This window comes from Oncorhynchus gorbuscha, linkage group LG15 (assembly GCF_021184085.1).
Source record: "Oncorhynchus gorbuscha isolate QuinsamMale2020 ecotype Even-year linkage group LG15, OgorEven_v1.0, whole genome shotgun sequence".
NCBI classification, from domain to species: Eukaryota; Metazoa; Chordata; class Actinopteri; order Salmoniformes; family Salmonidae; genus Oncorhynchus; species Oncorhynchus gorbuscha.
Genome location: NC_060187.1, coordinates 30,150,314 through 30,164,237, shown reverse-complemented (window position 1 = coordinate 30,164,237; position 13,924 = coordinate 30,150,314). Strand labels below are relative to the sequence as shown.

General features: G+C 41.5%; 1 protein-coding gene across 3 annotated transcripts in view; it reads right to left on the bottom strand.

Annotated features, from left to right (window-relative positions):
* Positions 1-13,381, bottom strand: part of LOC123996905 (phospholipid-transporting ATPase IF-like) — a 44,169-nt gene extending 30,788 nt beyond the window's left edge. For 2 of the 3 annotated variants that reach the window (XM_046300730.1, XM_046300731.1), the window contains exons 1-18: positions 13,021-13,381; positions 7,595-7,711; positions 7,356-7,445; positions 6,899-6,979; positions 6,644-6,751; positions 5,719-5,847; positions 5,029-5,132; positions 4,768-4,815; positions 4,578-4,642; positions 4,365-4,446; positions 4,090-4,240; positions 3,542-3,739; positions 3,285-3,443; positions 2,876-3,054; positions 2,518-2,586; positions 2,346-2,419; positions 1,877-1,980; positions 1,173-1,354 (exon numbers count right to left, since the gene is read on the bottom strand). In XM_046300730.1, coding sequence (XP_046156686.1) covers positions 1,173-1,354; positions 1,877-1,980; positions 2,346-2,419; positions 2,518-2,586; positions 2,876-3,054; positions 3,285-3,443; positions 3,542-3,739; positions 4,090-4,240; positions 4,365-4,446; positions 4,578-4,642; positions 4,768-4,815; positions 5,029-5,132; positions 5,719-5,847; positions 6,644-6,751; positions 6,899-6,979; positions 7,356-7,445; positions 7,595-7,711; positions 13,021-13,047 — 1,967 coding nt within the window. In that variant the 5' untranslated portion in view covers positions 13,048-13,381. The remainder of the gene's footprint in view (positions 1-1,172; positions 1,355-1,876; positions 1,981-2,345; positions 2,420-2,517; positions 2,587-2,875; positions 3,055-3,284; positions 3,444-3,541; positions 3,740-4,089; positions 4,241-4,364; positions 4,447-4,577; positions 4,643-4,767; positions 4,816-5,028; positions 5,133-5,718; positions 5,848-6,643; positions 6,752-6,898; positions 6,980-7,355; positions 7,446-7,594; positions 7,712-13,020) is intronic. The other variant, XM_046300729.1, reaches the window with a different exon arrangement.
* Positions 13,382-13,924: the final 543 nt, after the last annotated feature.

The window sequence follows — 13,924 nt, the reverse complement described above, 5'->3', positions numbered from 1 at the left end:
ACTAGCACTTTTCACACGGTCCTGGCCGATTGGCATCTCACAGCCCTCAATGAGCTAATGTTTTGGACGCAATCATCAGCAAAACGAACTGTAACATACAATTTCCATACACTATCGCACAACAAGTTGAAGTCAAGAGGGGTTTCTTTGCCATCAATGGGTTCCCAAATACAAACGGAGCAATAGACAGCACCCACATTGCCATAAAAGCACCATCCCAAAACAAGTGCAACTATGTGAACAGAAACCGCTTCCACTCTTAATGTGCATGTGATCGGTTATGTGATGCGTAAAAGACGCTACTGAATATGATGGCAAGGTGGCCATGTGGTACGCACGACTCAATTCATTCTGCAGAACAGCAATGTTGGCCTATAAGGCTACAGGAGGGGGCTGTTGAGGATGGATGGCTCACTGGTGAGTGTTGCCTACTTACTTGAAGTACACTGACACTAGCACTTCGATTTCAGTCTCAGAGAATTTCATATTTTTTTTCGTAGCTTTTTTTGCTTGCAATGTATTTCATGGTATAGTGTTGTATATTACACACAGGCTTTAGAGGGATGATTCGGACCCTTATTGGTTAATTAGGGACATTTAGAAATGCAAATAGCCAAAGTCCTGCATGAGCACCGAGGTTAAGAACAATTGGTATTTATATCAATGGTTCTCTCGTACTGGTGTGCAAATTACTTTTTCTACGCATATGAACATTCTAAATTCCGTTGGAAAGTAGTATTTTAGAACAGTTTCTATGCAATATTGATAAATGATGCTTCAGGTGTGCAAAGCCCTTAGAGACTTAACCAGAAAGACTCACAGCTGTAATCACTGCCAAAGGTGATTCTAACATGTATTGACTCAGGGGTGTGAATACTTATGTTAAACAGATATTTCTGTATTTCAAATCTAAAAACATGTTTTCACTTTGTCATTATGTGGTATTATGTGTAGATGGATCAGAAAAAAAATAGATTTAATCCATTTTGAATTCAGGCTGTAACAACAAAATAGGGAATCAGTCAAGGGGTGTGAATACTTTCTAAAGGCACTGTATATGTTAAACTCTACTGATCGATTGTTCAAATAGCCCAACCCTTTCAGATAACATTGCTTGGTTTCACAATTAACTAACCCATGACCAGACATACACCACAGTGTTGTTGACATACTTGTCTTCCACCCCGGTGGCTCCCAGCAGCTCCAGGTCCTTCTCTATGAAGCTAAAGACTTCGGCCAGCCTCTCCTCTCTCTGCTGCAGGGCCGTGCGGGCCTTGTGGAGCCGCTGGTCTACGTCCTCATACTCCTCCACACTGAAGTGTCTGCAGGCCACCACCAACGTCCGCAGGCCCTTCTGGAGAGGGGGGGGGAGAAAGAGCGGAAAGAGAAAGAAATGAGAAGCTGTCAGGGACTGGCTCTATATCAAATAACCACACACCTGCTATAAAAAAACAATCTCTCAGTAGATCCTGATGTCTGGATAAATTGACCGTTAAGATGCAGGATTTATTGATTTTGGTGGGGGAGTCTGGGGGGAAAGGACCAAAAGTAATCTTTACAGTGCAATATATATATATATATATTTTTTTTATACGCCATCGAGAGCCCACACATGGAAAAATGTGGGGACTTTTTTCAGACAAGTGTGAAATGTATCTCCAATCTTGTGGAATGAAAATGTGGTATGTGAGGGTGTCCATGTGTCCGTGAGCAACCAAGTACCCATGTGTTCATTTCAGACAGAAAGTGTCCCAGCTGCACTGGTGCGCTCTTCAGTACAGATATTAAAAGACAGCATTCAGCATAGTAAAAATCTGCTGCACATAAGGGCTGGAAATAGTTCCTAGTCTAATATGATTTGATGTGGTATACTCACCAAGGCAAATTCATCTACATGTACTCTTGTTTTGTTGATTTCTCCACTTGTAGTAAAAGGAAGAATAGCTGACTCCGCTCCCTTTGTAAATAGTACTTTTTCCCCTACAGCAATAGACCAAATATATTGCAAATGAGTTGTTATAATCAGTCTTGGCCAATATGAAAGACAGGGAAATTGACTGAAACCACATTACAGGGCTAAATCAAAGGTGGGCTAAATCAAAGGTGGGTAACATCTATCTAATTACATGCCATTTTAGCAGATGCTTTTATTCCAAAGCGATTTACAGTCAGTCATGAGTGCATGCATTTGAGTATGGGTAGTCCCGGGAATCAAATCCACTATCCTGACGTTGCAAGAGTCATGTTCTACCAACTGAGCTACAGAGGACCTCCTGTAATGAAATGCTAATACAACATTTATGAAATGAGCCATTCAAGTCTAATATGGAGATAAATCACTATACCTGTGGGTGTCTGTAATATGACACTCATTCTCCTTCTGTTTGCATCAAATTCTAGTACATGGAGTAGTTTAAACCTGTGGGACAAGGAATTACATCACTTGTTATGCACAGTACAGGTTCATCATCTACACAAAATGCCATGGAGTCTTCAATCATACAAAATTATACTTACTTTTCTGGCTTTCCAAATGTTTTTATTTCCATAGTTTCTCCGTGGCTACCAATGAAGGTTACCCCCATCCTGCAATTCAATTTGATCATGTGACATTGCTGACCATAAATACTAACATGCAGACTGTTGCCCATAAATGATCCTAACTGTAATGCATGGTCAGCTAGGTCAGTCAGGTCTGGAATGTGCTGAACCTTGAAAACCATTTGTCTCAATAAATCTTCATTTGTCTGAGTGCTTGTATGTCCAAAAAGATCTGGGAGACCAGCACTGGTCATATCTATAGATATTAATTTTATTCACCAACACCGTACAAATGGGTTGAACAGCACGTCATGACAGCTATCCTTCTGGGTACCTTTTCGTGGCTTCCACCAGTGCTTTCTCGTCCGGCGAGGAGGCATAGTACTCCATCTGGGAGGAGAAGCCATTAGCGTGGGAGAAGGGATCCCCCGGGCAGTCGCCTGGCTGCTCGTAGCTGATCTGTACTGTGTGACACAGCGACACTGCCTTTAGGAACAGCAACTCCTCCCGACTCTGAGAGGTGACAGACAGAGAGAGAGACAAACAGACAGACATGAGTACAGTACCTAGAGTCATCAAACCACTGATGGGCCAAAGCCAGGAGGATAGTCAATGAACACAAGTATAACACATGGGTAGAAATGCAGACATAACCTGTATATTTCATGAATGGACAGACAGTGAATGGATAAATACTGTCACAAGTCACTTGAGCAATATGTTAGGTTTTAAATGGTGTTTACCAGAGGAGACACAGATCGGTCAGGCGAGTCATCCGTCATTCCCTCAGGTACAAGCTTTCCATTGATTTCCTGATATTTGATACCGTTGATTGAACATTCACGGAAGAGCATCTCGTTCTCCGTCAGGGTGCCGGTTTTATCCGTAAATACGTATTCTACCTAGAACAGAAATAAAACAGAGGCTGATCATTACACACTCACACAAACTAACTCAGCTATGACGTTGAGACCCACAGCGAAATGCTTGGTGCCCGTACCTGTCCCAGCTCCTCGTTCAGATCGGATGTGTTGACCTGAGCCATCTGGTCACTCTCCTCATGATAGAGGTCCAAGTCCCAGCCAATGAAAAACGAGCCCAAGAACTTCTGCATCTCCACAGTGACGTAGAGCGAGATGGGGATGATGAAGTTGTAGAGAACCAGAAATGCCAGGAAATCAGAGATGAACTTCAGGATCTGTCAACAAGGAAGTGGGTGGTAGATGAACACACAACAAATGGCTTGAGACCTCATTGGAAAGCAAACAGAGATTTTAGGAGAGCATCTTTCTTATTGACTGTCAGGGTGAGAGGCACTTTCGCTTATATCCTGTCACAATATGTTGAGTCATACCCACTGCTACTGTATGGGAAGCCACACCAAGAGATGTTGAAAATGTAATACATCTTCCCACCTCCAACACATTATCCCCCAAAACCACAAACTATTTGCAAATAACAAGTATCCAAGAATCCTATGAAATCTAAGATCCTCTGTTATAGACCATAACGTATCAGCGTGAATAAAGTCTCAAGACAGTGACTGACCTGGCTGCTGTTTCTCTCCTGCTCCGTCTTCTGGTTGTAGAAGGGCTCGTCCCATTTGTTCTCAGCCTGCCAGGCGTACTTCAGGATGGTGCTGAGGATCGCCTCAAACAGCAGGATGCCCAGGTATATGAGCAGAAAGGTGTTCATGGACCTGAGGGAAAAACAGCACAGATACACACTGTCTGGTGTACATAGAGATGAACCTGAAACCTGAGAAGAGGAAACTCAGAAGTGTTCAGAGTTGTTTTAGAGGTTCAAAATGTCCTAATGCGCACTTCTCCACTGCAGAGCGCTTCTGGGATTTGCACTTGTAGTTCAGGGCCATCTTGGACTCCATCCCAGTGTAAACTGCCACACCTGCAAATCAAGAATGGAACTCTACTGAACCCTGCATAGACAACAACTAACTGGGCAACTGAGTTCAACAGAAGATAATTGAGGACCGACAACAATATGGATGGCAACAATGAGAGCCAGAAGCCACTTACCAAAAATTTCTTTGGTATTTTTTAGTCTTGCTCCCCGAAGCAGTAGGTTTTCTGGTCCAAGGGGTCTAATGACACAGAGACAAATAGTGAATGATACAACAGAATAACTTCTTTTTTTTAAACAGAAAATAGAAACAATTTGTGCCATTCCACCCATGCAACCCTAGAATTGCAAATTTTTCAATCTCACCTTACAATCTCTTCTCCCTGTTGTGTTACTGTTATTCGCCCGACAAACCTGAAAGTAGAAGCATTTCTGCTGAGTGGGGAGAGTAACAGAGAAACTGCAACACCAACAGTCCTGTCATTCAACCCTAAAAAAAGACCTCCATTCCAGCCAGTAGAAATGTGAATGTGAGAAATAATAAATAGTCCTGTTCAGTTCCGGGGTCAGTGAAAGAAGAGCTAAGCGTTCTGACTGGCGATTGAGCGCAGGGTGACTGTACCTTACCTGTACAGATCTGCATCTGGCTGCTGACACTCCAGCACAGCATGTAGGGCCTCCAGCCTGGACACCGACTGAGACACCAACGTCTCCGGCACAGAGTAGTGGGTCTACAGGACCACAGAGAGCGTAAGGATACAATCAAGGAGAGGGACAAATATATCACTTTTTATAGAATAGAAGTATACTTTTTTACAGTGAGACAGTAAGCCTTAAAAGCAAAGAAATAGCAGTGTACATTATAATGATTTAGAAAGGAATGCATCCCTTACAGCGCCAGCCTTTGTCTACTGGTGAACAGGTTAAAGAGGCCACGGGCTTGTTAGGTTTACATTTATAATTTAACTGAATCACTGACTGCTTGAGAGGCAAAATCCAATCTGGTGCTAAAACCCCCTCAGTGAGAAAGCAATTCCATCCCCCATTGCATTCTAATGTCATTATTGCAAACAGCCATAAAATACAAGTAGCTGGAACTGAAGGCACCACTAAGATTGCACAAGAAAAAAAACATTGCACAAAATGTTAAATTGATAAATAAACTTATTTGGCACAAGCATTTTGATTAGAAACAGATAATTAGATATATTGCCTCTGGGAAAAACATGAGATGTCTCAGACTGCACAAGTACTATCATGGAGGGGCTCAGAGAGAGAAAGAAAGTGAGAGTGGGGACGGAAGATTAAAAGCCCAACCTTTAGATTAGTCTCTCCGTCCAGGCTGGTGGTGGTGATGTGACATGTCCCCTCAGCTCGGTCTGATGATAAGAGGACCAGGTCCACTGGGAACGTCTCATCTTTGGCCACCCGGACTATGTCCCCCACCTGAGCAGACAGCACAGACAGACATGTCACAACAGATTAATGAGGAGCAAAACTCTCCCATGATATCCACGACCTCAGAATCCAATATTTCTGAAGACTAGACAGTCTAGTTCAATAGTGAATGCCACCATGCACGGTTTTAAAAAGAGAAAACATTTCCCCATGTGAAAACTGCAACATTGTTTTTCTTTCACAGTTCTGCAGATGCAAACTAAAAGAGCACTTGAAATCACGTATTCTTCTGGTAGTTTAAAGCTAGAATACTTCATGGTGAAACTGCCACGCCCATTTGCGATATTACAACAAAGAAGTTCCTGCAAACAAACAGTTTCTCATCAGACATCACTGCCCGTGCTATACTAGAGCACAATATGTACTGCAATCATTTTTACCATGGGGGGGGGGTTTCCGTACTGCGGATTCCATCTTTAATGTGTGATTTATTTTACCTTGTGAATTATCAGAGTACATGAATGGAGAGTGCTGATATTTAACATTGGCTAGCCATCTCTAACATTTGTTAATTGGGAACAAATCATCTTATTTAAAAACTACCCAGTGAAGACATTTCACACAGAATAGTGAGTAACAACATTTAAGCAAAGAATGTAACGCCTGAGACTGTGGGTGGTACATTGGTTTTACATTCATGGCTTTCTGACAAATCTTTAACACAGTGGTACAAAGCACCAGCCAAAAGTGGGAGTTACGTGAAATGTAGCCGTTTGTCTGAAATGTGGGTGTAGGGTATGCTAAGTGTTAAGGCAGGACTCATTATGACACCACGGTGACTCACTCGGATGTTCTTTGAGCGGGTCTGCACAAGGCTGCCACTGCGCACCACAAACACAGGCGCCCCGTTCACCTCGTTGTCCGCCTTGTGCCTCAGCCAGTCCTCATAGCCCTGAGTGATGGAGGAAGGAATGAGATTTAACCATCTAGACATTCTGACATCCAGACAAAGTACAGTATGTTTGATAAGTAACCACATTCAATTTCTTGGATCTACTGTTGATAAGAAAAGAGGAATTAAACCTGTTACTGCTCTCACCTGTTTGATGGCAGTTACTGTGATGACAAAGAACAGAGGAAGTCCGCTGGTGACAGGGGAAGTGGGGGTGTCTATCATTAGCTGCAAAATGAAGAGATTATGTCAAAGGAGAAAACAGTTGGCAATAGTGTCATTTCCTAATTTAACATAAAAGCACACTGGCCATTCGTAAACTGAAGCCATTCTTATTGCAGAAAATGCTTCATGAATATTGACTAAGCATAACGAAACAACAAATTTAGAATTGGACACAGTGGCGGCCACAGAAAGCAGAAACCAAAGTGTGGCTTCTAAGAGTAGCCCGATGAATACCGAAGGTTAGCTGTTGGGGACCTCCGGGCACAGTATGCTCAAGAGCACACAGCAATATTTTTAGCACAATATTTAGTAATAGTATAGTATTTAGGCCAGTAACAGTTATAAATATGGTAGACTGGGTGCTGAGGCAAGCTCTTACCTGAACCAGGAATATGATGAGAAAATAAAAATTGGCTATTCTTCTGAACTGTTCAAACAGGTTTTTGGGAACAAAATTCCAAACGGTGTACTAAAGCGGGGATTGGGGGCCGGAAGGGGAGGAAAGAACAAGAACATCAAAGTGTGAGTTGTTTGGCACTGAAATAAAATGATTGCGTAACTTGAACATTTGTTGTTGCTCTTGACACACAACCTAGGTGTTCAACACCACTGCCTTACCTTCGATGATATGATTCTGTTGTCTGCAAACCGCTGAGGGACATAATGGCCATGTTGAGGAAAGCGGTTTGCGATGTAAACCGTTCTGGTGTCACTTTGATGGGGAGGGTCAAAGCCCTGGAGGAGAGAGAGAGGAGGGGGTAAGGAACAGGTCAAACTTCTACCACTCACTCAGAACCAATATGGGCAACTTTTATCTAGAGACTGGTCAGAAAAATTATACACAGTTTTTTAATAGTTAGGGTGTTCACACTTTGTCCCTTTCAGACAATCTTTGTGAACTTAGTGCGGTTTGCTTTATTTTTTTGTGCAGTGTGAACACTAAAGGAACTCAGACCAGTCAAAAAAGAGCCTCCAAAGCTAACCAAACTGAGACCATCAAGTGGTGGTCCGAGTTCGGTTTGCTTGAATTCCGTGGTCAGTTACCCTTTTTTAGAGCAATGTGAACACAAAGCTCCCCAGGTTCCATTGCCATTCTTCCCATACCACACACTAGACTACTGCAACACTGTTCCCCTGCTTAAAACTATCTCACATTGGTGCCACAAGACAGAGAAGATGTACAGTTTCCTGGGTAAAAATTGGGTGCTGTTTTGGGGTAGGCCTATTGATTAGCAATTGTCAAGGATGCACAGAAATTCTAAAATATGTTTTTAAATTCAGAATATTTGTTTGCAATATGTGATCTATAAGCTAAGAGAGCTTCATAAGCCGTTTTTTTTTCAATTGTGTGGTTTGAATAGTGTGAGAAGACACCAACATACTTGGTGAGAATCACAACATAGGGTACAAAATATATTCTAGGGGCAGTAGACTACATTGGGTGTACAATTTTCAATTACAGTATTATTTAATCTGCAGTTTTCTGATATTTATTATGTTAACAATATTTACATGTTAATAGTATCTTCTGATTACAATTATTATGGATCATCTTTTAAAGCTGCAATATATAACTTCTTTGGTGACCTGACCAAATTCACATATAAATGAAAGTTATAGATCTGTCATTCTCATTGAAAACAAGTCTATGCGGCAGATCTGTTCTATGCAATATTTCTATGCCTCCCAGGCTGAAAATACAATATTTTTGGTTATGGGAAAGATATTTCACAGGGGTTTAGATGGTACAATGATTATCTACACTATACTTGCTTGGTCACAAACTGAAATTAGGCAAACTATTAGAATTTTAGCAACCAGGAAATGGTAGTGCGAAAGTTCATCTAACTAAATGCAATCTATTATCTTCCTAAATGTAAGTAGGTACATCTAGCTCTCCAATAACACATTCTGATGGAAAAACCCAGAGTGCATGGAGTGAATATTGGAAAAAGATCTTGGGTCCTTTCTAAATATAGCAATGTGAATGTAAAGAGGCCTCGGACCACAAAATAGGTGAAGTGAACTGGCAAAAGAGTTGAGTCCTCATTCAAAGGCAAGGGCAGTGTGCATACAAAGAGAACATAGTTCTTCTGCTTTTTTTTTTTACCCCATAGTTCACTTTAAAAAGAGGACTGAGATCAGTTATTTTAAGAGGATGATATGTGAAAACACCCTACTCTATATTTAATTAGCATTGATTGCAAACACTATTTTGCACCCTGATTATCTGTCAGAAAAACACTTAGGCTAGATTATTATAGCCTGAATATAGCCTGCAGCCAGAGACCAAGCACTGTACTGAACAGAATATGTTAAACAAAATTAGCCTATTTAAGTCAATGACACTTCTCTAGTGGGCTGGTCAATAACTTCAATAACCCCCTTTTCGTGGTATCAAATTGTTAGTAGTTACTATCTTGTCTCATCACTACAACTCCCGTACGGGCTTGGGAGAGACGAAGGTCGAAAGCCATGCGTCCTCTGAAACACAACCCAACCAAGCCGCACTGCTTCTTAACACAGAGCGCATTCAACCCGGAAGCCAGCCGCACCAGTGTCGGAGGAAACACCGTGCACCCGGCGACCTGGTTAGCGTGCACTGCGCCCGGCCCGCCGCAGGATTCGCTAGTGCACGATGAGACAAGGATATCCCTACCGGCCAAACCCTCCCTAACCCGGACGACGCTAGACCAATTGTGCCTGTCAGTTGCGGCCGGCTGCGATAGAGCCTGGGTGCGAACCCAGAGTCTCTGGTGGCACAGCTAGCACTGCGATATAGTGCCCTAGACCACTGCGCCACCCGGGAGGCCCAAACTCTAGAATACTAATCCTAGAATGCTATAGGCTGGCCCTATCTTAAAATTACATTTCTGTACTCAAGAGGGGCGGCAGGTAGCCTAGTGGTTAGAGCATTGGGCCAGTAACTGAAAGGTTGCTAGATCGAATCACCGAGCTAACAAGGTAAAAATCTGTTGTTCTGCCCCTGAACAAGGCAGTTAACCCACTGTTCCTAGGCCGTCATTGTAAATAATAATTTGTTCTTAACTGACTTGCCTAGTTAAATAAAGGTTAAAAATAATTAAAATTAATTTGGGGCACATGATGGGTAATAACAATAAAGACTGTTTGTCTGTCCATTTCATCATATTCATAAGTAGTGGGCCTATAGGGTGGTGCTTACTGACTCCTTGCCTGCACTGTGTGAGAATGAGTTGGCCACGTCACTGAGGCCAGACAGAAACACATGTATTCAATTACTGTCACAGCCTGCCCTCCTCAATGGGCTTTTGTGTTTGCACAACACTCTTACACACACACCATCTTGGTCATGTTCACTGCACCCAGGCAAAAGCTCTCATCTCATGATCTGCCTCTGCTGTTAACCCCCAAGCACATTTAAAAGTACAGTCTTTGTTCTCCTTGGTGAGCAAACATCTGTTATCATAGGTGATGTATACGGTATGTGCTGCTGTCTACAATTTTAGAGGGAGTGAGCTGACGATGTCACAGAGTTATATTTTTCACCAGCCAGGCATGTTGAGAGAGTTTCTGGAAATGATTGTGTGACCACTAAGTAGTATTCTGAGAGACAAGTGTCAATATGGCTGTCTGGGCCAGGGAATTACTAACTCATTTCATACAGTAACTCCTTGTTCTGTGAAAAAATTCAAGTTTGGACACACCTACTCATTCAAGGGTTTTTCTATATGTTTACTATTTTCTACATCGTAGAATAATAGTGAAGACATCAAAACTATGACATAACACATTTGGGATCATGTAGTAATCAAAACAGTGGTAAACAAAATGCATTTAGTATAGTTAGGTTTGCCTACTACCTGTGACAAGCTACAACTTCGATGAAATGTATTTTGTCACCTGGTCTGACATGACCCTCCTATGCCTAGAAAGAAATATCAAGTTAATTAATGCGCTAACAAAGCCTGAAACTACCAGCATGAAGGAAACCCAGAGCCCAGCTACATGGAGGGGATAATGAATGACGAGCTGTAATAATTCAAAATAACAAACCACAACATAAGAAGCTCATTAAAAACTAAATGGCAACTTAATAGGATGCCAAATTGCACACTTTCTCTCCCTCTGCAATGCTCAAGGCTGCCTTGAGACGTATGTAAACCACAGGTTGTTTCACACAGTGTTGTAAGATACGGTTTCCTTTGCCCATTTCAGTATGCTCTGAGTTGAGCAGTCAGTAAACAGACACTCCTACGGTAGCATTATCATCATTACTGACTGTTTTACTTCTGTTGACACCAAAACAAAGCGGATAATTGGTTCCTGCATTTGAAAATCTTTCAAATCCGACATAGGTTACATCCTGGGGCTCAGTCTGATGGCACAACTGTGAGTGGCACCCCATCAGTGTGAAGCTAATGAAGTGAGGACTGGGATTGAGTGTGGTGCAGGTAACAGCAGCTGGGATAAGATTGGCCACTCCCCTCCCCATACTATCCAAATCTATAGCTCCAAAAGGTCAGCTCTGACTGGGCATTCCCTGCAAGAAAATTACCTCATGTCATATTATTCCGATTTACAGTGGATTAGGCTGGTTGGTGATAGTGACAGTTACTGTGTGTAGCCTGAGCATTCTATGATAACATTCAGCCCATTCTATGAAAAATAATGTTCCGTGGTGTATTAAATCAGCGTTTCCAAACCCTGGTCCTCGAGTAATTGCAATAGTATACATTTTTACTGTAACCTTGGACAAGCACATTTGGTTCAACCAGTCATCAAGCCCTTGATGAGTTGAATGAGGAATGTTGTTCCAGGGCTACAAAAAAAGGTGTACTGTTGGATGTTCTAAAGGACTGGAGTTGGAAAACACTTATATCAATGAAATCACTCATATCTACTCCCCTCAGCTGCTTGTTTTTCCTGAAAGCAAACATTCACATGAGATCAAGGTCACTGTGCAGTCACTTTCATTATAATCTTCTCAAATTCTGTATTCATTAAGAACTGTAAGCTAAGCAGTTGGCTGAATTCCACTTACTGCAGGTGGCAGACAGCATGTTAGTATATGTTAATGTAATGTTAGTCCATAAGTAACTACTAGGGCTAGGTCATCAAGCGGGCTGTTTTTTTTTAGTTCTGCACCACAACTAAAAAAAGCATTTATTCATTATTCATGACAAAAAGGGGAGAGTTGGTTTTGATTGTTTCTGTACACTAGCTATGTATTTAACAATTGAGTTTAGGGTCAATTCAGGACGTTTAATTGAAATTCAATGAATTAAATGAAAAATGCTAAATGAAGACGCGGTTAGTGCCACATTAATACAAATTTTAATGAATCTCTAGAAATGATTTAAATTAATCTTGAATTGAATCTTCACCCTGATTCATTGAGAGAAAATAGTATATGTTCTAGCTAGCCGTAGCCTTCTAGAATCTGATTTAGTTAGCTAATGCTGCTGTAGACAATTAGGTAGCTAGGCGTTGAGGCTAAGATTTAGGCAAACTACGTGATACAACGACAATGCTGGGCTAGTTCTAAACATATACCTGCGTGTCTGGCTTTTCAATGCAGCGGCTAAAATGAATGTCTTCCTAGTTAGTTAGTTGATAACGATTCGTTACATATATGTGGCTAAACTGTCCAATGCCAAATATATAGTTAACTACACTAGCTGGCTGGTTAGTTTTTAGCATAACTATTACTGTCAAAACAGCTTAACTACTACTAGCTAGATCATCAGACATACCAGCGAACAAACTTGCCAGCCAAAATAAGTTTGAGTAGAATGTATAAGTGGGCCTGGCTGGCGTCATGTACCTACTAGTAGTTCGCTGCTAGCCACGCCAATGTTTGGTAAACAAACAAGCTAGCTAGCTTGCTAACTAACGTTATCTACTAAGCGAACTTAGGTACGAGCACCCAGTTCTGGTTGGATGTTTAACTCTTCAAAAACAACCACATCATATTGTTTTATGTGCATCGACGTCTTTCTCAATAGCAAAGTAACGTTACACTTACTAGCAAATATAGCAAGTTAGCAAAGAGGCTCACTTACCAGCTGTTGCCTTATCCACCGTAGCATCCTTGCAAAATGTCCTCCGACGAGCCAGCAAAGTTGCTAGCTAGCTACTCCCATAAAACCTTCCCAAACCATAAATAATTCCTTTTACAGGCACGTCTTCTTGTGTCCGTTACACAAAACATCCAGGCTGTGTGATTATATGATCAAATATGATCTCTCCCATGACGTGAAGTAATATTTCTGATGTGACTGACACACTGAGCTATATTCTGACAGCTACGAAGTACGTCTAGTGAGTGTCCTGTGCTGTGCGCTTCCTGCCCAGCTACATCCCTCTCTGCGAAGCTCGAGCAATCGGTTTTCAGCTCTGTGGCTCTCCTGTCGACGTAGCAGCACCGATTGGCACCACATCGTCCCAGTTGTAAAGGGACAAACACACAATCTATATTATTTTCTACAGTCCAAATTTGCGCAATTCAACATAAATACAGTTAGTCAATACATTTCCAAACTGCATCCTTCCAAATAGTGATTTCTATTTTTCTATTTTAAATATTTTAATGTTCATTACATTCATATACATAGACGCCAACCATTTCTCAATGTGCTCCAAATAATAATATTATTTCTCTTATAAAAAGTAAGACCACTCTTGAGTTTATATTTTCCCCAGATGTAGTTATATTTTTGTATCACAATGCACTATGACTATAATGCACACATTATGGCTGACCCTGTAAAAGAACACATTTCACTGCACCTATCCGGTGTATGTGACAATAAAAAATTAAAATCATGCACGATGCAAAATTGCAAACAAATATTGATTCGTATCATACGCATAGCGTTTACTTCGGGCTTTTATTTTGAAAGCACAAAACTAAAGTCCTAATATTGCCAACTGTGGTGAGGCCTAGATATACACAATTGGGTGAGG